The sequence below is a fragment of the Peromyscus maniculatus genome, chromosome 3, assembly GCF_049852395.1.
Source record: "Peromyscus maniculatus bairdii isolate BWxNUB_F1_BW_parent chromosome 3, HU_Pman_BW_mat_3.1, whole genome shotgun sequence".
NCBI classification, from domain to species: Eukaryota; Metazoa; Chordata; class Mammalia; order Rodentia; family Cricetidae; genus Peromyscus; species Peromyscus maniculatus.
In genome coordinates, this window is record NC_134854.1 from 158,113,312 (window position 1) to 158,135,962 (window position 22,651).

General features: G+C 40.9%; 1 protein-coding gene across 1 annotated transcript; it reads left to right on the plus strand.

Moving 5' to 3' along the window:
* The first annotated feature begins 2,909 nt into the window (after nucleotides 1-2,909).
* On the plus strand, nucleotides 2,910-21,873 carry Strap (serine/threonine kinase receptor associated protein). The gene is made up of 10 exons (XM_006976501.3): nucleotides 2,910-3,294; nucleotides 4,003-4,138; nucleotides 9,799-9,880; nucleotides 10,217-10,289; nucleotides 12,124-12,220; nucleotides 12,776-12,913; nucleotides 16,068-16,204; nucleotides 18,601-18,750; nucleotides 19,268-19,333; nucleotides 20,466-21,873. Exons 1-10 carry the CDS (start codon nucleotides 3,183-3,185, stop codon nucleotides 20,525-20,527), a joined length of 1,053 nt encoding a protein of 350 aa, XP_006976563.1. The 5' UTR covers nucleotides 2,910-3,182; the 3' UTR covers nucleotides 20,528-21,873.
* The last annotated feature ends 778 nt before the right edge of the window (nucleotides 21,874-22,651 follow it).

Genomic DNA, 22,651 nt, shown 5'->3' on the forward strand with positions numbered 1-22,651 from the left:
TTAGTCAGTAAATAGTTGTTTACTGGTGAGATAAATCACTACATTGCTGGCTGAGGCAAATAAAAGACAATCAAGAAAACACAACAGCATTGGGAATGTGTGTTTATTGCAGTGATTTCAATTGAATTACACATATGTATCGTGTCCTTTATGACTATCTTAACTTTTTAAAAGGGTTTCTTTCATTTTTTCTTTCCTTTTTAATTTTCTTTTCTTTCTTTCTTTCTTTCTTTCTTTCTTTCTTTCTTTCTTTCTTTCTTTCTTTCTTTCTTTCTTTCTTTCTTTCTTTCTTTCTTTCTTTCCTTCCTTCCTCCCTCCCTCCCTCCCTCCCTCCCTCCCTCCCTCCCTCCCTCCTTCCTTCCTTCCTTTCTTTCTTTCTTTTTTTTTTTTTTTTGATAGAGTCCCACACCATATCCCTGGCTGGCCTGGAATTCACTAGGTAAACCAGGCTGGCCTCAAACCCACAGAGATCAGCCTGCTTTTGTCTCCGAAGGGCCGGGATTAAGAGTGAGCCACAACCCCCTGTGATTTATTTCTAATCACATACTTGTGTGCATCTGTATGTGGATGTGTATGTGAGTGCAACTGCCCAGAGACCAAAAGAGGGTATCTGATGCCCCCGATCTAGAGTTAAGAGGTAGTTGTAAGGAGCCTGATGTGAGTGCTGCAAACTGAATTCAGGTCCTCTGCAAGAGTATCCTCAGCCGGGTGGTGGTGGTGGTGGTGGTGGTGGTGGTGGTGGTGGTGGTGGCGGCGCACACCTTTTATCCCAGCACTGGGGAGGCAGAGGCAGGTGGATCTCTGTGAGTTCAAGGCCAGCCTGGTCTACAGAGCTAGATCCAGGAAAGGCACAAAGCTACACAGAGAAACCCTATCTCGAAAAACCAAAAATAAATAAATAAATAAATAGTATCCTCAACTATCCCCAATACTCACTTAGTATTTGCTGTAGGCACAATTCCAAGATAGCCTGTAAGGTACAAATGGACTGCACAATCTGTATCTTTTGCATGTGGGTAGAGTGGGATGCCTATGGTAGGCTAATCACTATTAGGGTGAAATAGCATCATATGACAAGGTCGTAGGGAAGATATTCCTGTGATTTGGCATGAACTCCATGTCAGAGGCCAAAGAGGTGTCTTTCTGCTGTCTGTGAGTAGGAAGCTGCCATGCTACAAGGATGAAGTTTTTTTTTAAATTTAGCCAGCACAGTAACATTATGTGGAGCTTATACTGCCATATAAGATAGTAGAGAGATCTCTTATGCGCCCCTGATCTATTCCAGGGGAATGCTGCCAAGGATCCAGACTTTCTAGGCCTGCTCCTTCATTTCCACCACTTCCCTACACTACCATCTGCAGACAGAGCCTTCAATCACAGCGCACCCCTAGGAGACACTAAAGTCATAAGGATAATGGCTATGCTCTGACTTGATCTCTAATCAAAATATCACTGTATTCCATAATTGTGTTCAATGACTGCGTAATCAAGAAAAAATCAGGAACTAAAATAAAAGGCTTTTACGAAGACCCTAGCAGACTCCTGAATCCTAAACATATGATTAACAGTGATCATAATAAAATCTCAAATTAATAATAACCATAAAGCATGGAGTACTTCAAATTTCATGTGAAGTAAGTATCCAATTTCATTTATTTTCAAATGCATAGCCTATTTGTGGAATTTCTTTCCACACTGATCTACAGAGCATCTTTGTCAATAAATTTCTTCATGTAGAGATGATTAATTCTGGTCCCTTGTCCATTTGTTTCTCCCCATATCACTTCTAAAATGTCTATTATAACGCCAACATATGCTTGGTATCTGCTTTAAAATAGTGTGTGCACGTGTGGTGTGCATTTAACCTCCAATGAGTTAAGGTTTCAGCTTTTAGGAACCTGACCCGCCCCCCCCCCCCCCCGCCCCCACTACCACCACCAAGAGACTGGAGTTATCAGTCCCAAAGCCAGTGTGTGTGGTTTGTGGCACACATGAACTAGTCTGTATTCCCTTGGTGCAACTTTGCTTCGTCCCATTGTGTAATAGCTGTCTGCTGCGTTCCACCCCCCCCCCCCCCCCCCCCCCCGCAAACAGTATACAAGGTGCTGCACTTCCTAATGACTTCCTTGACATAAGACATAGCTGCCTCCTGACCCCAACTTTCCTGTCTTTATGATCCTCTGGTCCTTCCTCTCAGGAACCTGTCACCGAAGAATGACCTACTGGCCCAGATCCATCCATCGTGTCTTTTTTTTTTTGAGACAGGATCTCTCACTGGTACTTGGAACTCACTGATCATGTTGCAAGCCCCAATCCTTCCTTCAGGGCACCACACTCCACTCTCTTTGCTGTGTGCGCTTCGTTTTGCCAAACTTCTTCTCTTGATCCAGTTCTCTACTTCGAAAAGTCAAGAACCAAGAGACCCGCCCCCACCCTACCAGTGTGGTTTATTCAAGGTAGTGAAAAATACAAGAAAAAACATACACAGTAACTGATGAGTTATACATGAATAAAGAAGAGCGAAGGACGGGACAGGCCTTAGCCGCCAAGCCTGACAACCAGATTTCGATTCCCGGGATCCTCCGTGATCCTCCGTGGTCCTCCGTCTTCCACCTCCACACAGGAGGGTGTGGGTTGCGCGGGACTGAGCTCCGGGCCACGCGGCCGCTCGCAGACGACGGTTCGTGGGAGCAACCCTGGGACCCTGCGCAGCCAGAAGGGACAGCAGCGAGGCTTCCGATTGGTTAAACGGCACCGCACAACCGACCCGACCGCGCGGGGCGGGACTGGGCGGACGCAGCGCGCGTGACGTCACACCGCGAGCCGCGCGGCCTCGGAGCTCGCGCCTGCGCACCCCGCTCCCCCCGGCCGCGCTAGGCGACCCCGCCTTCCCGCCGCTTGTCACTTCCGCCTGACGCGGCGCGTCGGCGCTGCGTCACTTCCTGCCGCTACCGGTGTGGACGGTGGGTGGCGGCGGGCCGGCTGTCCGGCGCTCCCCTCCCCTCCTCCCTCCCTCCCTGCCCCTCCCTTGGCGGCCGCGCGTCGCGGGGACTCCGGACCCGGCCTCGGTGTCAGTGCGGGGGCCCTAGGCAGCCCGAGGCGCCGCGGCCGAGGAGAAGGACACCCGCGACCCTCGGTCCGCGCTTGGCGTCACCCCGCTCGCCGCCGCCGCCGCCGCCGCCATGGCCATGAGGCAGACGCCGCTCACCTGCTCGGGCCACACGCGGCCCGTGGTGGATTTGGCCTTCAGCGGCATCACGCCGTACGGCTACTTTCTGATCAGCGCTTGCAAAGGTGAGTCGAGCCCGGGGCGGCCGCGGCCCTCGGCTGCCGAGGGGTGCGGTGGGGGCCTCGTAGCTGCCAGTTGAAGCTAGAGAGAGTTCCTGGAGCAGAGGCCTCTGCTCGCTCGCGCCTGGTCAGGCTTTATGCGCCACCCCCCTCTCCTCCGGTTTTCAGTGCACTGCGCCTTTCGACACACAGAACTACACCGTGTCTCCCAAGGATTTACTGGGAGGAGAAATTAGGCCAGGCCGAGAGGAGTGCCTTTTATGTCTTCGCACTCATGGTATCATCCTTGGTGGTGTGAGCCTCATTTTTTTCAGAGGAAAATGTACTTAAGGTTTAGTTGGTTCAAAGTCAAAACGCCTATCTAGATTATTTTGACACGTCAGTGGCTTCCAGCCTCAGGGTTTTAAAAAAAGTCTCCTATTTGTGTGTATCAGTGTGTCTGTGTGCTTGCGTGTGCATGTGTGAAGGAGTGCCCAGAGAGGTTAGAAGAGGGCGTCGGATTCCCTAGAGCTGGAATTACAGGCGGTTGTCGGCCTCCCGGTGGGGTGCTGGGAATCGGAATCAGGTCCCCTGGAAAGCATCTCTTTATACAATTGTTTTGTAATCTGAGTTTGTCAAGGTGAGGGAGTCAGAACAACAATTTTCCAGTTTGCTATTCAATATTCGATGTTACGTGGCAGGCTTCGAAATCACATGTCTTGAAATGTTTTCTAGATGGCAAACCTATGCTCCGCCAGGGAGATACGGGAGACTGGATTGGAACCTTTTTGGGTCATAAAGGTGCTGTCTGGGGTGCAACATTGAATAAGGATGCCACCAAAGCTGCTACAGCTGCTGCAGATTTCACAGCGTAAGTGTAACAAACTGGCTAACTTTAGTCTCTCTGAATTATGTGGTGACATTGTCAGAATCTTCACCTTCATTTAGGCATAGAGTTCTGACTCAGCTGGTGCCATAGAGAACACATGGTGTTTGAGCTCACCAAGATTCCATCCTGGTTCTCTGAGCATCCTTGTCTTCACCCAGTCCCCAAACTTGAAAGGTTTTAAAAATGACTCACCCTCTATGTCTTTGATTGAGACTAGCAATGTTTATGATTATGATGCAGCCTGAATAATGGATGTTGGTGATGCCCTTGACAGATACTTCTCTAAATTGAGTGCTACATAGTGCTACATCCAGATACTTTTTTCACTTAGTTTTTATTAACTGGCTCTAGGTACATTTAAAACTGGGTCTCCAACTTTCTCTTTTTCTTATGGTGTTAAAGTTTGCAGTCTGAAAGATGCTTGATTTTCCTTAGGTCATCATTATCACCGGTTTTTGATTCTACAGATAGTCCCTTTTGTTTGCCACTCTCTTAGTTTGGGCTCACCTTAGCCCTGCACTGCTGGGGATTTCTCTGTTATTTCTGTTAGTATTGCTGCCATTCAGTCAGTCAAATCATGTCACTTCTCTTCTGAGGATTTGGTCTTCTCTTTACAGTTTTACTTTATCACCTTGGGTATACAGGAGTGTAGACTTGAGAGCTTTAAAAATATTCAAGTGTGTTCTGTTTGGTTGGTCTGGGGGAAAAGTGCTGTCTTTTGCTCAGGTAATGTTTCTCTGGGTGACCTGCAGTCTTTGAACCACTGTAATAATAGATAAATTGCTTCATTCTAGTTCATTTTGTTTTTTTGGTACAGTCTTTGATGCACCAAACCATTGCCACAGTCCACTTCACCTGTTTTTACTTTAGGTATTGCAGCTCTTTTGAGGCATGTGTTATATTGTATATAATTTTGGTGTATAGTTACACCTGTGTTTGTTGTATAGTTACACCTCTGTTTTTAAACCAATGAAGGCAACTTTTTATTTGCCATTGTGTGCAGGCATGTGCATGGCTGTGTGGAGGTCAGAAGACAATTTTGGGGGTACAAAATTGGGATCTGATTCAGGCTGTCAGGCTTGTGCTGTTGCCTACCAAGCCATCTTGCTGGTCCAAAGGCAATGTTAAGAGCTGCTGTACATGATAGACCAGGGCCTGGAGAGTGAAAATGGTCTTGTTTAAAAGGATTTCATAATAAGGAGCAACTGTAAATTGTGTTGCCACCTTTGGTTTAAGCAAATTAAAAACACTAGGTTAAAAAAATGAACACAGCTTATAACATATTACCATGTGCCCTTGTTGAACCTGAGACCTTTATATACAGCACAGTGAATTTTACTGTATGCACATTTAAGAATAAACAGTTTTAAGAGACAAATAATGCTCTTTTCTATGCCTCTGAGGAATCAATTACTGTTACAGCATTGTGTATTAACCATTGTAAAACTTTGTAGTCTGCCCTGTTAGGATGTTACATAAGTCTGGTTCTAAAAACACCTATGAGTCCTTCTATGTTAGTGTTTTTAGGCCAAAAGTTGCCATAGATGTCAGCCTGCATATTAACTCACAAAATAAAGCACTTTATTATATAGCCCAGGCTGCCTTTATACCTACTGTTAGGTATAGTCAAAATGTCTTTGCATCTTCTCCATTTGAGTTAAGGTGTTACAGGTGAGCTGCGTGCACCCACCTGGCTTTATGTGTGCTAGCTAGGCAAGCATTCTACTAGCTGAGATACATCCTCAGCCCTGACAAAGCACTCTAATTGATGAGATGAAAATAGGAAATAAGAATAATGCTCAGATATGGAAGAGTTACAGTGGACTTTGGAACAGTAGAGGGAACGTACCCATTGCCTTGTTTGTCTGTGCTATGCCTGGTTAAGCAGTATGCACTTGCTATAGTACATATTTTAATGTGCTTCTTAAGGTTGAGGCCATGTTTTATATTTCTTTTCATTTTTTGTGATTCATTTATTTTTATTTTATGTACGTTTGTGTTTTGCCTACATGTATGTCTGTGTGAGGGTGTTAGATCCCCTAGAACTGGAGGTATTGTGAGCTGCCATGTAGGGGCTGGGAATTGAAAGTGGGTCCTCGGGAAGAGCAGGTAGTGCGCTTAACCACTGAGCCATCTCCAGCCGTTTATATTCTTGATTTAAGTACTGCTTTACACTTGTTGAATAAGTCAATTGAAAAAAAGGATCTTGGAATATTTGAGTCTGTAATTGCTATAAGTTTTTTTTTTCTATTAAAGTTTATTCTCTAAGTTCATTAAGAACATTGTCATTGGGAATGAATCTTACTGATTTTTATAATGGATGTAGAATATTTGATTAGAGTTTTACAGCTCTAGATTTAGGTCTTTATGAGAAGGGTGGTTATTTTCGCTCTGGAAATTGAACCCAGGCTGTATGGCAAGCACTGTACCACTGAGTTAAAGCCTTGACCCCTTTTAAATTTCATTTTGCTAAGTTGCCCAACTGGCTTCAACTATGTAGCCAGGGTGGTAGGAAATTTTGGCTTGTTTCAGCTTCCCAAGTAGTAGGATTGATGGGTGATTACCACCACAGTGTAGTCGGACTTTTCTTTCCCGCCCGCCTGTTTCCAGATAATCAACACGGAAACTTGGTATTAATTATAAATGCTCGGCTGATAGCTCAGGCTTCTTACTAACTAGCTCTTACAACTTAAATTAACTCATTTCTGTTAATCTACATTCTGCCACGTGGCGTTACCTCTCTTTCATCTTGCACCTATTTCCTCTGTGTCGCCAGCTGCTCCTCTGACTCCACCCTTCTTCCCAGTGTTCTTAGTCTAGTTCTCCTGCCTAACCTTATCCTCTCCAGCTTTTGGCCAGTCAGCTTCTTTATTAAACCAATAACAGTGTAATTTACACAGTATATAGAAGGATTACTCCATAGCACCACAGCTTGCTTGGAAGATAGGCCTGCTGTGGTGACACATGCCTGAGATCTCATTACTCAGAGATTGAGGCAGGAGGGTTCACAAGGTCAAGGCAGGCCTAGAGTACACAGAAAATTCCAGCCAGGTGGGCTTTATGGCTAGACTCTTCCCCTCCAACCCCCAGTATCATTGTGGTAATTAGGTTACAGTCTTTTGACAGCAAGCTAATAGTTAATAAAGTAATACTTTAAATTAAATACTTATTATTTATAATTATGCATTATCTGTTTATATTATATTTATATTTAAATTAAATATATAGTTGTAAGTGTAGATATTGTGGACATTAGCATTCTCAAAGATAAACTTTTAGATTTCAGTTTAAAGGTACATTTCTATTAACTTTGATTTTACCATAACCTGGCCTTAACAGTCTCAGTTAAAGCAGACCATTGTGCCACTGACTGCTTCATGATCTTATGCTGATTTTCTGTACAGTTGGGAAGGATCCTATATGATAGTGAAATCTATGATGAATCTTGTTTTGTACATCTTACCACATTGTATTGCTAGCCCACAGGAAAGAAAGAAAAAGTATACAAGAATCCTGCTCATGTGGGAACTACTTTGAAATGGAGAGAAAACAAGTGTGAAAAATGTGCAGCCACCTCCACCCAATATTGAGCTGACCCTGATCATAGTCAAGGCTTTGTCTTGCTGCTACAGGCCCTTTGTCTAGGTCATTTGGAGCATTGCTGACTATATAGAACTACAGGCTTGAGGACATGCCTATACATAGTTATATTAGTCAGGGTTCCCTAGAGGAACAGAACTTATAGAATGAATCTATATAAAAGAGATTTATTAGAATAGGTTACAGACTGTGATCCAGCTAATCCAACATTGGCTGCCCAACCAGTTTGTCCATGAGGCTTGATGTCTCAGCTGGTCTTCCTAACTCAAATGAGATGTGTCCAGTCATTGGGGTTTCAGTTAATTCTAAATGTAGTCAAGGTAACAACCAAGAATAGCCATCATAATAGTGTAATGCTTTCCTGACATTCCAGGTCCCAGTATTTGTACTTGTAATTGATAGTGGGTATGTGAACACAGGCAGGTGGCCTGTATTGAGTGAGTCCTGACTGAATGTGACCCCAGGTACTTTGACATCTGACTCTGTGTTTCATGGTTTGTCAAAGTTAAGAGTAGTAGTAGCACATGTGCTGTTAGCTCTGGTTAGTATTACTCTGGCCATTAGAGATGGAGAATAACTCAATGATAGAGTGCTTGTTTATCATGCAAGGATCTGGGTTCACTCCTGTGTGTGGCCCAGAAAAAAAAAAAAAGTTTAAAATGATGGACATTACCCAGAGTTCTATTGAAATTCATAAAACTAGGGTAGACATTCCAGGTGGTTTTGACAGTTGGATGCCTCTGATCCTAATCCATGTGAACTTAGGCTAGAACCCTTTCTCTGTGGCTAAGAATGAGCACATAGAAACAAAAACAAAGCAGAATCAAGTGCCATGGGCCTTGGAAGCTGAGCTCTGGAAGAACTGGAATAAGTGGTTGCTGGGTGTGGTGGTACACACCTTTCTGGTACTCGGGAGGCGGAAGCATGAGGATCTCAAGTTAGAGATCAGTTTGAGGACATGTCAGCTGCAAGACAGGGCTGCATAGAGATCTTGTCTCCCCCCCACCCCCCAAAAGAAAGAAAGAAAGAAAAATGGTTAATTATTCAATGAGAAGATAGAAAATCAAATGATTAGCATTTGAAATGAGGATACAAAGAACTTGGAGCACATAGATATGAGCAGAGGTGTGGGAGCTAAAGAAAATGCGTGAATCGTGGGTGGCTAGAATCAGAACTAAAAGGAGGTTGGGGACAGAGAGGTAAAGTAGAATGGGAGAGACTGGGTATAAGAGAAATAAAGTGACATTATTTCTCTCGAACATGTTTTTACAACCATTCATGTGTAAGTTTAGATGTTTATGACCAGTTCCTATTTCTTACATTTCTAAATTTTACTGATGCTGTCATTTGGAATGCTTTCTGTTCCTGGTGCTTGGTGTAGTTTGGCTTGCTCCTTCAGACCTCTGGCTGTCTTTGGAATCTCTGGACTTTGCATGCACACTCGTGCCCTTATGTACTTGGAGTGGGGACGATAGCTGTTTGTTTTTATTTTACTTCTACTTTGTCTGAGTTTTGAGAAAGATCCCACTGTGTAATTCAGGCTAACCTAAACTCAGAATCCTCCTGCCTCAGCAGAAAATGATTGTAAGGGATTATATCCACTAACATCTAGCCTTCCACCATCTTGATTTAAACTTTATCTGATCTGTATCAAGGTCTAACATTGTAAAATTTTAAGGTAGCTAAATTCACAGAAGTTCTATATTCTTTTCTCTGGTATATGATAAAAGGATGACTTGGTGAACTGAATTGGTTAAAATATTCTTCAGGCTTGGTAAAAAATATGACTGTAAGCTAAAAACTAGGCTGGGTTAATTTGTGAATAAATTATTCCTTTCCAATGTCAAAGAAAATTAAGAGTTAAAAAGTCCTATGGAGAAATTGTCTTTTTTAGATAAATTATTGTAATAATAAGCGCTATGAGAGATGCATAATACAGTTATATAAATATTATGTATGTAATTACTTTGTATTGATCAAAATTACCACTATATTTAACCTTATATTAATGTTATGGAATGTTTGTTTATCTTCATTTTTAGCAAAGTGTGGGATGCTGTCTCAGGAGATGAATTGATGACCCTGGCTCATAAGCACATTGTCAAGACTGTGGATTTCACACAGGTATGAGAAAATGGAATTTTGGCTAGGGATGTAGTTCAGGGTTATACACTGTTTGCATAGCACATGAATGAGGCCCCGAGTTCCTTTTGAGATCAAAAAAGTATTACTTAGGTGCAGAGTGGCAGTTCCTGTGGTACAGGGAGGGAGGGCCCACAGCAAAATGGCGGTTCTTGTGGTACAGTACAGTGTGATTGAGAGGAAACTTGGGCTTGGCAAGTCTTAAGACATGTACAGTATCCTTTTGGAAGTATTGGTTACAACTGTATCTTTATTGGTGATTATATTTCATTAACTATTAAAGTGGTTAATCTAACATTTTTTTTTTTTTTTTTTCAGGATAGCAACTACCTGTTAACTGGGGGACAGGATAAACTGCTGCGCATATATGACTTGAACAAACCTGAGGCAGGTAAGCATCACTCATGCATCACTTTGTGGAACCATAAACATTTGAAAGTTAAGATAACCACCAGATAAAAGTATCTATTATCTATTCTTCGTTAAAATCTTAATTTCAGTCACAATATATCCTGTCAAGACTTTTTTCTTTTTCCTATGCAGATTTCATTTTAATATTTGCTTATTTTATTGCATGACTCATAGCCTTCTGGCAATATAGAATTTCATTATAGTGATGTTTTTCAATTCATGATACTAGATTCTGTAAAGATCCTAGAGCAGGGTTGCTAGATTTTGGGTAATATGTGATGTGGCCCTCTGTAAGAGAGGATGCTGAGACATCAGTATGGTAATGGTTAGGGTTTCAACTTTTTAGCTGTATTGGCTCAGAACAAACATTCTGTAGGTGAAGGCAGGATTATTCATCAATTACAAAACTGACACTGAGTTTAAAAAAGTACATTGTGCCGGGGCGGTGGTGGTACACGCCTTTAATCCTAGCACTTGGGAGGCAGTGGCAGGCGGATCTCTGTGAGTTCGAGGCCAGCCTGGGCTACAGAGTGAGTTCCAGGAAAGGCACAAAGCTACAGAGAGAAACCTTGTCTCTAAAAACCAAAGAAAAGTACATTGTGATTTAAACAGTCATTCTATAGTTATATTCTATTTGGAAGAACATTTCTAAAGTGACAGATTGTACTTATCACCACAGATTCCATTATCTGCTATGCATTTTCCTCTGTCTATCTACTTTTTGTTAGACTTATGCTAAAACATCAAAGCACTGTTGAACTTGCCTGATACAGTAAAGGTAGTTGGGTGGGTGGACTTTTTCATCCTCACCTCCCAAAGCTGTTTTTGAGGGTTGCTTTTCCAGTGGGTCAACAATAGAAGGAATAGCAATGAATGGAACTTTAACTTGTGTGTCGGATAGTGTTAAGCACCTCAGGTGTATGTTTTTATTTGATCATCATAGACTATATATAACAACTTCTATTGCCCCATTTTTTTTTTTTTTTTTTTTTTTTTGGTTTTTCGAGACAGGGTTTCTCTGTGTAGCTTTGTGCCTCTCCTGGAACTCACTTGGTAGCCCAGGCTGGCCTTGAACTCACAGAGATCCACTTGGCTCTGCCTCCCGAGTGCTGGGATTAAAGGCGTGCGCCACCACCGCCCGGCCTATTGCCCCATTTTAAAGATGAAGAAATGAAGTTTCTTTTTTTTTTTTTTTTTTTTTTTGGTTTTTTTGAGACAGGGTTTCTCTGTGTAGCTTTGCGCCTTTCCTGGAACTCGCTTTGGAGACCAGGCTGGCCTCGAACTCACAGAGATCCGCCTGCCTCTGCCTTCTGAGTGCTGGGATTAAAGGCGGGCGCCACCACCGCCCGGCTAGAAATGAAGTTTCTTTCCTGGGAATTGCTCATGCTACTTTGTTTCCTTTTTCCTTCTGCCCTCTGCTTTCCTGGCAAGTGCATGTGTGCGTGTGTATGTTTTGCCCCATTAGTTACTGCCAACTCTGTGTGTGTGTGTGTGTGTATGTTTCACCCCATTAGTTACTGCCAACTCTGTGTGTGTGTGTGTGTGTGTGTGTGTGTGTGTATTTCGCCCCATTAGTTACTGCCAACAGTGACTAGAATAAAGATCCTAGGCGATGTGCCTCAGCTTCATAAAGCAAGGGTCATTTGGTTTATGGTTCATTGTCATACAATATAGGAAACCTGAGCACAACTGATAGACATCCTTTGAAATGGGCTGAGGTTTGGAAAGTTGTTGTAAAATTGACAATTGTTTTCATATTGCTCAGTTCAGAAAGCCAGATATTTATTAAGCGTTTTAAATTGTTTCTTCTAAAGAACCTAAGGAAATTAGTGGTCACACTTCCGGTATTAAAAAGGCTCTGTGGTGCAGTGAGGATAAACAAATCCTTTCAGCTGATGATAAAACTGTTCGGTAAGTTAATTTTTCTTTAATAATTTAATGTTTGAAGAGCATTAGCTGGGAGCTTATAAGTACTTTTAATAAATCATGTAGGAAAATGTAAGTTAAAGTCAATATAGGTCACGTTTACCTAGAGCTGTCTACTTACTATCACACACATGGAGGAGAATTCAGAAAGTCATTAAAGCTGCTGACATGTAGTTAGTTGTTCCGAGTGTAGTTATGGACAGGTTGGCTGAGGGGATTCATGATACCCTTAAAACTTCGTGTTAAGACCTGATGTATTTTTCTGTGAAAAGATCCGTAGCTGTCGGATAGATCAAAACAACTGTTGAGATTAGTTAAGCTAGGACTAGGTGTTAAATAACAGTTTTATTGTTAGGAAAGTATATGATAAAGTTGATTTCACCAACAACCTAATATTTCATAGGAACTCAGAATTCCTTTATGATTTGTGACAAAATTGCTTTATTATGATTGTGATTATTATCTCATGAATTTATGTACAGATAAAATTGAAGTTTTTTTCTGGTCACTGAGTAAATGTGATTTCTTTTTCTTTTGCAGTCTTTGGGATCATGCTACGATGACAGAAGTGAAATCTGTGAATTTTAACATGTCCGTGAGCAGCATGGAGTATATCCCTGAGGGAGAGGTCCTGGTGCTTACTTATGGGCGGACTATTGCTTTTCATAGTGCACTTAGGTATGGCCAGGAAATTCCTGCATTTTATTTGCGGGTAAAAAGAGAAAATTAGCTTATGCTGGCTCAGCTGTTGATTAACAATGATTGCTCCTCATGTAGAGGACCAGAGTTCAGTTCTTAGCACCATCAGGTACACCTGTAATTCCAGCCTTGGTATACAGTTGCCTCCATAGCATCCCATGTATATGTGTAGATACACATACAAAAAAATAAAATAATCTTAACAAAAAGGAAGGCTTGTACAAAAAAAGTTGCATGATTCTTTTAGAGGCAGATTGTTACCTTTGCTGTGTAACACACAGGAAGTGTTTCTACACCTCTTAACAACTGTCTCTTAGGTTGAGTGTGCTTTAATCAGGAATTAACTTAAAATCCAGTTGTGTAGGATATTTATTGGTAAAGTCTAAGTTCTGTTTTATTAAAAGAAGCATTGGCATGATGTTATATATGTAGAAATCGCTGTGATACTGTTTCTTTTCTATTTTCCAGTTAAAATTTTAGAGAAAAGAGGTCCTGGGATATAACTCAGTAAGAGTGCTTGTGTAGCATGGATTGAGACCCTAGGTTTGAATTCCTAGGACCTGAAAACAATGAAGGAAATAGTGCAGACTTAATCATTTCTTTTTCTGGTGTGTGTGTATACTTGGGTTTTTCTTTTAATTAATAGGACTATAATGCATATAATCTTGCTTTTTAATTAAAAAATTCGTATTGCTTAAAACACCATTAAAATATTTTTATTGGTCATATTTCATTAAATTATATGAGGTTCTGTAGCTGTTGCTCTGTATTATCACTGTAGCTAATGTTGTGGTACTTCTTTGTTCTCAGTAGGAATCCTATATGTACAGTGTTGAGTTCAAACTATATAACTGAGTGTAGAGTTCTTAGCCTTGGTACTTAAAGGATTTCTGTAAGGATTAGACCAATTATACTCTGACTTAGCATTTGGTCTCAAAGAATATTTCTAGTGTTCAGCTTCATTGAATAGGAGACAGAAAATCTAATATGGAAGTTCTAAAAATACAGGGGAGCTCCTATAAATACAGTAAAGCTAATAGTGGAACACTTTTGCCCAGAGCTATCAGCTTGTACACCTGTAACTGCTCATTCCTGGGCCATGCAATCCTGCTGTAGACTTTTGCCTCAGATCTCATTGGGTAGTAGTAGGTGGCCTGTTGAATATTTTAAGCAACAAGTGGTCTTCTGTAATGCTAGTTATGCCACTGCTAACTAGTTTGTTTTTCGAGATAGTTTCTTTGTATAGTCCTGGTTGTTTTGGAACTCTCTTTGTAGATCAAAGTGACTTTGAATTCAGAGATCTGCCTACCTCTGCATCCCAAGTGCTGGGTGGGATTAAAGTCTTTCACCACCATGCCTGGCTAAGTTTAATTTGCATGTTTTATATATGGCATGTGTTGATTGGTGTTCTATGTTGAAGTAGTTTTTTAGGATTGAACTGAATAGGACTAGTAAAGATACTATAGTTGATTTTCCAGGGGAAGCAGTTGTGCATTGATAAGTACAGCTTCTAATGCAGTTAACCTGTCTTAGTTACTTTTCTATTGCTGTGAAGAGACACCACGACCAAGGCACTGTACAAAGAGAAGCATTTAATTGGGGGCTTTTCAGAGGGTGACTCCATGACCATCATGGCAGGAGGCAGGCAGGCATGCAGGCTTGCCACTAAAGTAGTAGCTGAGAGCTTTTATCTGACCCACAAGCAGGAGATGTACAGAGAGCTGGCCAGACTGGGTCTGACATGGGCTTTTGAAACCTCAGTGATACAGCCCACCTCCAGTGATAGAGCTTCTCCAACAGTGCTAATCCTTACCAGAACAGTCCACCAGCTGGAAGCCAAGCATTCAAATACAAGCCTATAAGGGGCCATTCTCATTCAGAACACTATAGGACCTGGTTAAAAACAGCCGTTGAGAACAGTTTTGATAGCAGTTTCTTGTGTTGGGTGCAGAAGCCTAAATCTCAACAATTCAGAAAATATTCAACATTCCTTAGTATTGTAAGTAAATCCCTACTGTGAAGCTTGCTTTCTTTTCATTGACTTTTTTCACTGTTGAGCATTCAACCCAGGGACATAAATTCCTATGTCCCCAGTCTTTAGGTTTTTTGAAATGGTTTCAAGGCTGCCCTTCAGTGTGTCTTTGGCTGGGTGGTTCCTCTGTAGCCTCCTGAGCTGGTATGCAGGTGTGCACCATTGTGCTTGGTCTGTATGACCTCATTTATGTTCATTAAAATAATGCATGTTTGTAGAAAGACTGAAAATTTTCAAAAGGAAAAAAAGGCTAGCCTGGCATTGTCACCACTCTAGAGGGGTGGTGGGATTTGGGAGAATGGAGCCGATAAATGAGTTGGACTAAAGTTTCATGCATAGCCAACTTAATTCAGAGCCTCTGACAATTTATGTATTCTGAAGGTTAATAAACGTCACATGAGTAAAGTTCTCATGAGTTCAAAGTACATACAATCACAAGGACAAGCTGCATATGGCAAAAACAAGTTTTTCCTTACCATAAAGGCATATAAAGGATAGTTTAATAAGAACAACAAGCAATAATGAATAATCTGAAGTAAACTCATTCCTGTCCACGGTGCCTGGGATGAGCATGAAAACAGACTCCAAGAACAATTCCGAGTTTTGAAGATACTGACTAGTGTTTTATTGGAATATTCTCACAAGCATGCAGAATTCTCTTCACATGACTCTGTTCCTTGACTGTTCCAGCATGGCATGGTGTTCCTATCTGTAATCCCAACCCCAGTGAGTAGCTCAGGCAAGGAGGATCTTGAGTTAAAGGCCATTCTGGACTTCATACAGATCCTGTCTCAGAAACAATAAAAGGTCCCTGATATGGTTTATCAGCCAAGACACTGATGTCCAGGAGTTGTCTCCCGCTTAGAATATGGATTTCCCACTACTGAATGACTTCCTTAGATGAAATCCACTTGGATATACCAATCTTGAATGTTTTTACTCATGTTAGGTTTTTTTTAACAGTTCAGTTACACTTTGCTGAACAGAATAATTATTGTTTTTTGAATTTCAGAATTTAGAAATAATTTCAATGTGGGTAGATAATTTGTATAGTATTAAAATTTTTGTAGACATTTATGTTTCTGTGGTTTTTCTTCCCAGTCTGGAGCCAATTAAATCCTTTGAAGCTCCTGCAACCATCAATTCTGCATCTCTTCATCCTGAGAAGGAGTTTCTTGTTGCAGGTGGAGAAGACTTTAAACTGTATAAGTATGATTATAATAGTGGAGAAGAATTAGGTAAGTCTCTTTTCTGTCCCTTAAATCAGTGGTTCTCAACCTGTGGTTGTTGAAAAAGGGGTTGCCTAAGACCATTTAGAACAGATATTTACATTAAAATTCATAACCGGGGCTGGAGAGATGGCTCAGAGGTTAAGAGCACTGACTGCTCTTCGAGAGGTCCTGAGTTCAGTTCCCAGCAACCACATGGTGGCTCACAACCATCCGTAATCAGATCTGGTGCCCTCTTCTGGCCTGCAGTCATACATGCTGTATACATAATAAATAAATACATCTTTAAAAAAAAAATCTTTAAAAAAAAATTCATAACCGTAGCAAAACTACAGTTATGAAGTAGCAACAAAAATTTTATGGTTGGGTGGTCACCACAACATGAACTATATTAAAGGATCGCAGTATTAGGAAGGTTGAGAACCATTGCCTTAAACGATTTACTCTATCAAAATATTAAATTCTAGTGAGTACCTTAGATAGTGACCTAAAGTGTGTTGAAAGTAAGTTTTGCAGCTAACTAAAACTCAAAATTCATACATTCAGAAATGAAGGTGTTTTAACCACTTTTTATAGAAATTTATAGACCCACAGACAAAATACACTGAACTCAGTTTCCTTTGAACTGAGTTTCATCTTTATGCTGATGCTCTGTATTATAGTGCAGTGATCCCCCCTCCTTATTGGGAGGGAACATCTGTTTCAAATTAAATATTAAACATATGCAAGGATATTTGTTCTCTCTAAGAGAGCAGGCACTCATTTACCCAGCTTCCTTTCTCTCTAACTGGGGAATCTCCAAGAATCTCTAGAGAATAATGGGGATCACTGTGGTTTATGGAGACCTTTGGAGAGATTCTAATATAATTATATATATTTTTATTTTAATATTTTATTTTCTAAAATTAAAATATTTAATATTATATAAAATATGTATTATTTTATATATGTATTATTATTTTGCTTTTTTTTTGGAGTCTTGTTATTTCCATAACAAGACTCCAAAAAACCTATTTCATAATAGGTTTTTTCTTTGGTTTTTTTTTTTTTTTTTTTTTTTTTTTTTTTTTTTTTTGAGACAAGGCTTCTCTGTGTGACAGCTCTGGCTGTCCTGGAACTTGCTCTGTAGACTAGACTGGCCTCAAACTCCGATCCAACTGCCTCTGCCTTCAAGTGCTAGGATTAAAGTCATGTACCACCACCACTGGCCATAATAGTTTTTAAGAAGTAGAATGGCTGATACATGATTAATCTGAAGCAAACACATCCTAACTTTATAGTGTGTAATAGTGATGCTATATAGTTCAGAGACCAGTGCTTTTACTCCTACTTTATACTTACTTACCAAGTCTTCTGTTTTCTTTTAGTTTGAAAATCTTATTTTCTGTTTATAAACTGCCACCTTTTTTCTTATCTGTATCAACTGTTCTGGTTTCCCACCTAAAGAAGAACTAAGTTAACTAGATTTGTACAGAAAGAACAGGAGGCAGCTTTGTGTGTTTCTTGGGGGAAACTGGTAGATGGGGGTTGCTTTAGTCAGCTTTAGAATATTTCAGGCCATTCTTCTCAGTTTGAGAGAGCTGTGGCTGGGTTTAGGGTGGAGGGGGTCAGCATCAGTGAAACCCAGGCTTGCAGTGCCGGGAGGAAGAAACAACTGTTGTAGTTTGGACCCAGCCACTCTCCTCTCAGTCTCTGTTCATACAACTTCTAGTTTTTTAGGATGGGGTAGAGCGGGGGAGTGGTTCTTGGGGTGATGGTTGATCCAGAACTTTGTGTGTGGTAGACAAGTGTTGCACCGAAGCCCTCTATTCTTACATGCTTTTATTCTCTGGCTAGTCTGAGATGGAGGAAACGCCAGAATAAGATGATGTGGCATTAGATTACAGATGGGGCACCTTCCTAAGTAAGGGTCTTACTGCAGTAGAAAACCTTCCTAATGTATACATCTTTTCATAAAATTTCTTATATTAAAATGTGAGGGTCAATATTGAGCTTGTATCAGCATTGTCACGAATTAGGAAGCCTAGGTTAGGAAATTAAGACAGAGTATGTAAAAGAGCTCCACCTGGTGGCCCTCTGTACGCATGGAAAAAATTGGTTCCTCTAAAAGCAGGGCATGAATTCAGGACATAGAAACTGGGATGGAATTGACAGTCTTCAGCTCCAATCTCTACAGAATTTAGTCTTTATTGACAGCTCCGCAATTCTCTGTGGGATGTGAAACCTCATTTTCTTTTTCGAAAGGCAGTCTGCCTCTGCCATACTGGATGGGAAAGGGCTAATCCTAAGGAAATGGTACAGATGATTTCCCGGCAACACAGTGTCTCTTTTAGCAAAAAAAAATACTTAGCCTAATAATTAGCTTTACATTTAAATCTGATAGCCCCATTCTTCACCTTTTCCAGAATCCTACAAAGGTCACTTTGGTCCCATTCACTGTGTAAGATTTAGTCCTGATGGGGAACTCTATGCCAGTGGTTCTGAAGATGGAACATTGAGATTGTGGCAAACTGTGGTAGGAAAAACCTATGGCCTTTGGAAATGCGTGCTTCCTGGTAAGGATGTTTATTCAAAGTTAACAAATTATAATGCATAGATTTTGTATCATTTATAAATTCTGCTTCATTGTGTCTTGTTTCCCTTAGATTTTGAATTATAAAATATGGTATAAGCAAAGCCATGATTCTAATTGAGCAATGTCCTTTATGGGATGAGTTGAATGAATTAATTCAGAATTTATTACAAAGGGACAGGTAGATGGCCCAGTGGTTACCGGCACAGATACACACAAAAATAAAATAACAGTTAGAAGGTAGTATGAAGAATTTACAACTATCTGTCCAATTCCTCTTAGTATTATATTACCCGATCCTTACCCCCGAAAACATGTTTTTCAGTTAAAAAACTCAAACTCAAACACTTGTTCCTAATTGCAGAGTGGCTGTAGTACTACAAGTGACTTTGAGATGGCTATTTTAGAATCACGGTAACTTTAAAAAGGAATTGTCCTGTGTGAGTTCGCGGGAACCTGTTGTGCTTCCTAGTCAGTTGTCACTGCCTTTCTCTTCACAGAAGAAGACAGTGGTGAGCTGGCCAAGCCAAAGATCGGTTTTCCAGAAACAGCGGAAGAGGAGCTGGGTAAATATGAATGAACTTTTCTAAGGGCCCTAGGGTGGTAAAAATTAAGTGTAAGTGTGTTTTGGTCAGTGGCAAAAGTAATTAAGTGTGAACAGATTTGAATCAAGTTGTGGAAAGCTTATACACACGTGCATAAGCATTAGCTACAGAGTTCTGGGCCTCATGTACACTGTGGACATGACTGATGGGTTACTCTCTTAAACTTAGACGGGTGCTAGCTTAACAGATTACTTAGTTTATAATGGTGAAGGGAATTAGCATTTAAACCAGTGGAGAGCTATGGATGGGCAGGGGTAACTATTTGAGGAGTGGTGGAGGAGTTAAGCAAAAAACAGATATATCAAGGCAGAGAAGCAAAATGTGAAGATCACTGCCTTGCTTGAAGAGAGGGGAAAAAGAGATGGGAGAGGCTACACCATCCAGTGCCTTATTTGCTCTCTTATAATTTTGAGAGTTTTATAAACTGGGAGAATGAAAACCCTCTGATTTGAAGTGGAGGAGTAGATAGATATAAATGTAGGAAAAATAGTGTGGAGAAAAAATTAGAGTAGGGACATGTAGGGTAGGTCTGCAGCTGTGGGATAGGCCCGGAGAACAGAAGGAAAGTCCTTACTGGGAGGATTGGCAAGACGGCTAATGGTTAGATTGGGAGGTGGCTTCTGCTCTTACGTAGTGACTTGGGCAGTGAGAAGGGGAGAGTACCACAGACTCTGGGGTTAACCCCGCTTTGATAGTAGGCCACCTCCCCCCTAAAAGCAGCGTTTAATGCTTGTGGTTTTGAATTGCATAGCTTTAAATGCTAACATTTAATTATCAAGGGAAAAGACAGGATTTACAAAGGCACAATTTTAATTAAATGCTGATTGGGTAGTTACAAGTCATTCAAAGCTCATCCTGAAAGGACAGTGATGGGGCTTAAAACTGGTGTGAAGACAGTAGAAGAATGTGTCTGAGCTCTGCTCGGGGTGCTTGGTGACCTGAGTCCAGTTGATAAGGCCATGTTCAGTGGCGGTCTGTTTTGTCATCCTCACCACAGTATGCATACAAAACTTTCAATTTCCTCCTTATATAGAAATGTAGATTTTCTTCTTTTCTGTATTAAATTGACCATGATTTTGTCTTTTACTTGCAGAAGAAATTGCTTCAGAGAATTCAGATTCCATCTACTCTTCAACTCCTGAAGTTAAGGCCTGAGCATCAGATGTATGCCCTAGATACTATCGTATAGTTTATGGACTGAACAAGCAGAGAAAAGCATCAGCCTTCAGAGTTACTCTCTGCCTGTGGCAAAGAGGGCAGAAACTATTGGGAATATGAATTAGTGCCAGCGCACGAACAACTACTCCGTGTCCTGTGAGTGCAAATAGCTGAGTGTGTGAGGTGCAGGCAGGAGGGTGTGCTCATGGAGTGCCATAGCCTGCTGTCTCGGGTGAACAAGCCAACGTACAATTTCCATTTTACACTTCAGTTTCTTGTAGCTGTTTATGTTATGGAGAAGAAAAATATATTGGCCTATTTTTCTGACTTTTCCCTTAAAGCAGAATGTCTTTTTCTCTTTGCTTAGTTGTAAAGAAGAGGAAATACATGATAAAGTAACTGGTTTGATCTCTTTCATTGTACATTGACTGCTTCTGAACATCCAATATTTTTTAGTTATCTAAATAAAATGCCTCTAAAACAAAATAATGTTCTCTTTCTTTGGGAAATTCTGATACATTTGGGTATTAAAACTGAAAATACCAGAAAGTTGCTACATCATATACAGCAATTTGCAGCAAAAGACAGTTTGGTTACAGGGTCTGAATTAAACATTCCCTGATTTTGAAATTCAGTTATATAAACTTGAAATTTTCATGACTTGCTGGGTGTTCATTTCTCTTCTTCCAGATTGATAGAATTGCTTTTCTTGGCTCTTTAAACATGCATGTTAATTACTAAAAAAGGAAAGCAATTAGAAAGAGCAGAAAAATAACTTGAAACCCCAATTCTTCTGAAAACTACTACTATACATAGTAGAATATCTGTGTGTTTGTACAAACAGCCACATGATTTTATGAAACTGGGTTAATCTTAACTTGCAATATTTAAGATGTATTAGATTTTTTTGCATCACATCCTGTAAGTTTGGATTGTTCAAAAAGTCATCAACTTTGTGATAAATTGCATCAGTTAAATATATTTGTAGTTTATTTACTTTTTACAATATGAAGAGATTAAATTAGTAATTTGGGAATGCATATGAACAGCATCTGTTAATTTACTTTTTTGTAATTTGTCTTTTGAATGACCTTTACTACTTTGCTTAGAAGAAAAAAAGTTAAGTTTTGAGAGGTTGTGACAACTGGAAGGCACTACACACAGTGCTAGCCCGGAAGAGCCAGGAGGAAGCATGTCACAGGAGTCCATTGAGGAGCCTAGGCGTGTTGTCCTATGTCCATGTTGAATGTGCCTGGTCCTCTGCTCTGTACCAGTATTGTCAATGTATCAAGAATTAAACTGAGAGTCTGACCGTAAATAAACTTTACATGCATCTTTTGGAATGGAAGGTGCTTGGTGTTTAACTTAAGGGCATTTCTTAGTTTTGTGCCATTGGCTTCCTATTGCTGCAGCAGGCTTGCAGCTTGAACTGACATATTTATATTAATAGATCACAGTGTCCTGAGGCCGAAACATGTCTGTCTCACTTGAATAAAGTCAAGGTGCTGGCAAAGCAAAGCTGTATTCTGTCTGGAGTTACTAGGAGAAACTCCCCCCTGCCTCCCCCAACTAAAGTTGTTTCCACTCAGGTGCTCACATGAGGAGAAGTGGATGCCCCTGCATGCATGTTCTGAGTCCTGCATCCGCTGTGTGCTTGTTCTGGGGTCTGTCCTGCCTCCTACTGCCACCCTGGCCGAGCTCCCCACATTCCTTCCTTGGGTGTTGTGGTGCCTTTCTGTCTACTCACCCCTGGTTTACCTGGCCCTCGTCCTTGCTGTCTACACTGTAGGAAAGGCGATTCCTTTAGAATTTGAACTTTAAGGAGCGTGGGTCATTTGACTTGGGTGTTGGTAGATAATTCCTTGACAGCATGCCACTTAAATAGTATGGCAGTGAGGCTAAAACTTAGGAGTAAAGAAAGAAGTGGGGACCTCCTGGAGAACTGGTTAGTAGTAAAGGGTGTGCTGTGCAAGTGTGAGAACCTGAGTTTAGTTACTCAGCACCTACACACCTAAGGTCAGGCATGGTGCTGCGTACTTGTGAACACGCCTACATCACACGTGATAGTTACATATTAGGATACAGGATTGCTTGGTCATTGTGGCTAGGGTAATTATATGG

What these genes read in the sequence shown, in the direction of transcription:
- Strap (XM_006976501.3), top strand. Translation starts at nt 3,183, where the DNA reads ATGGCCATGAGGCAGACGCCGCTCACCTGCTCGGGCCACACGCGGCCC. An exon ending in GCTTTTCATAGTGCACTTAG is followed by an intron (nt 12,914 to 16,067) that starts GTATGGCCAGGA and finishes TTTTCTTCCCAG; the next exon opens with TCTGGAGCCAATTAAATCCT. An exon ending in TTGGAAATGCGTGCTTCCTG is followed by an intron (nt 18,751 to 19,267) that starts GTAAGGATGTTT and finishes TTCTCTTCACAG; the next exon opens with AAGAAGACAGTGGTGAGCTG.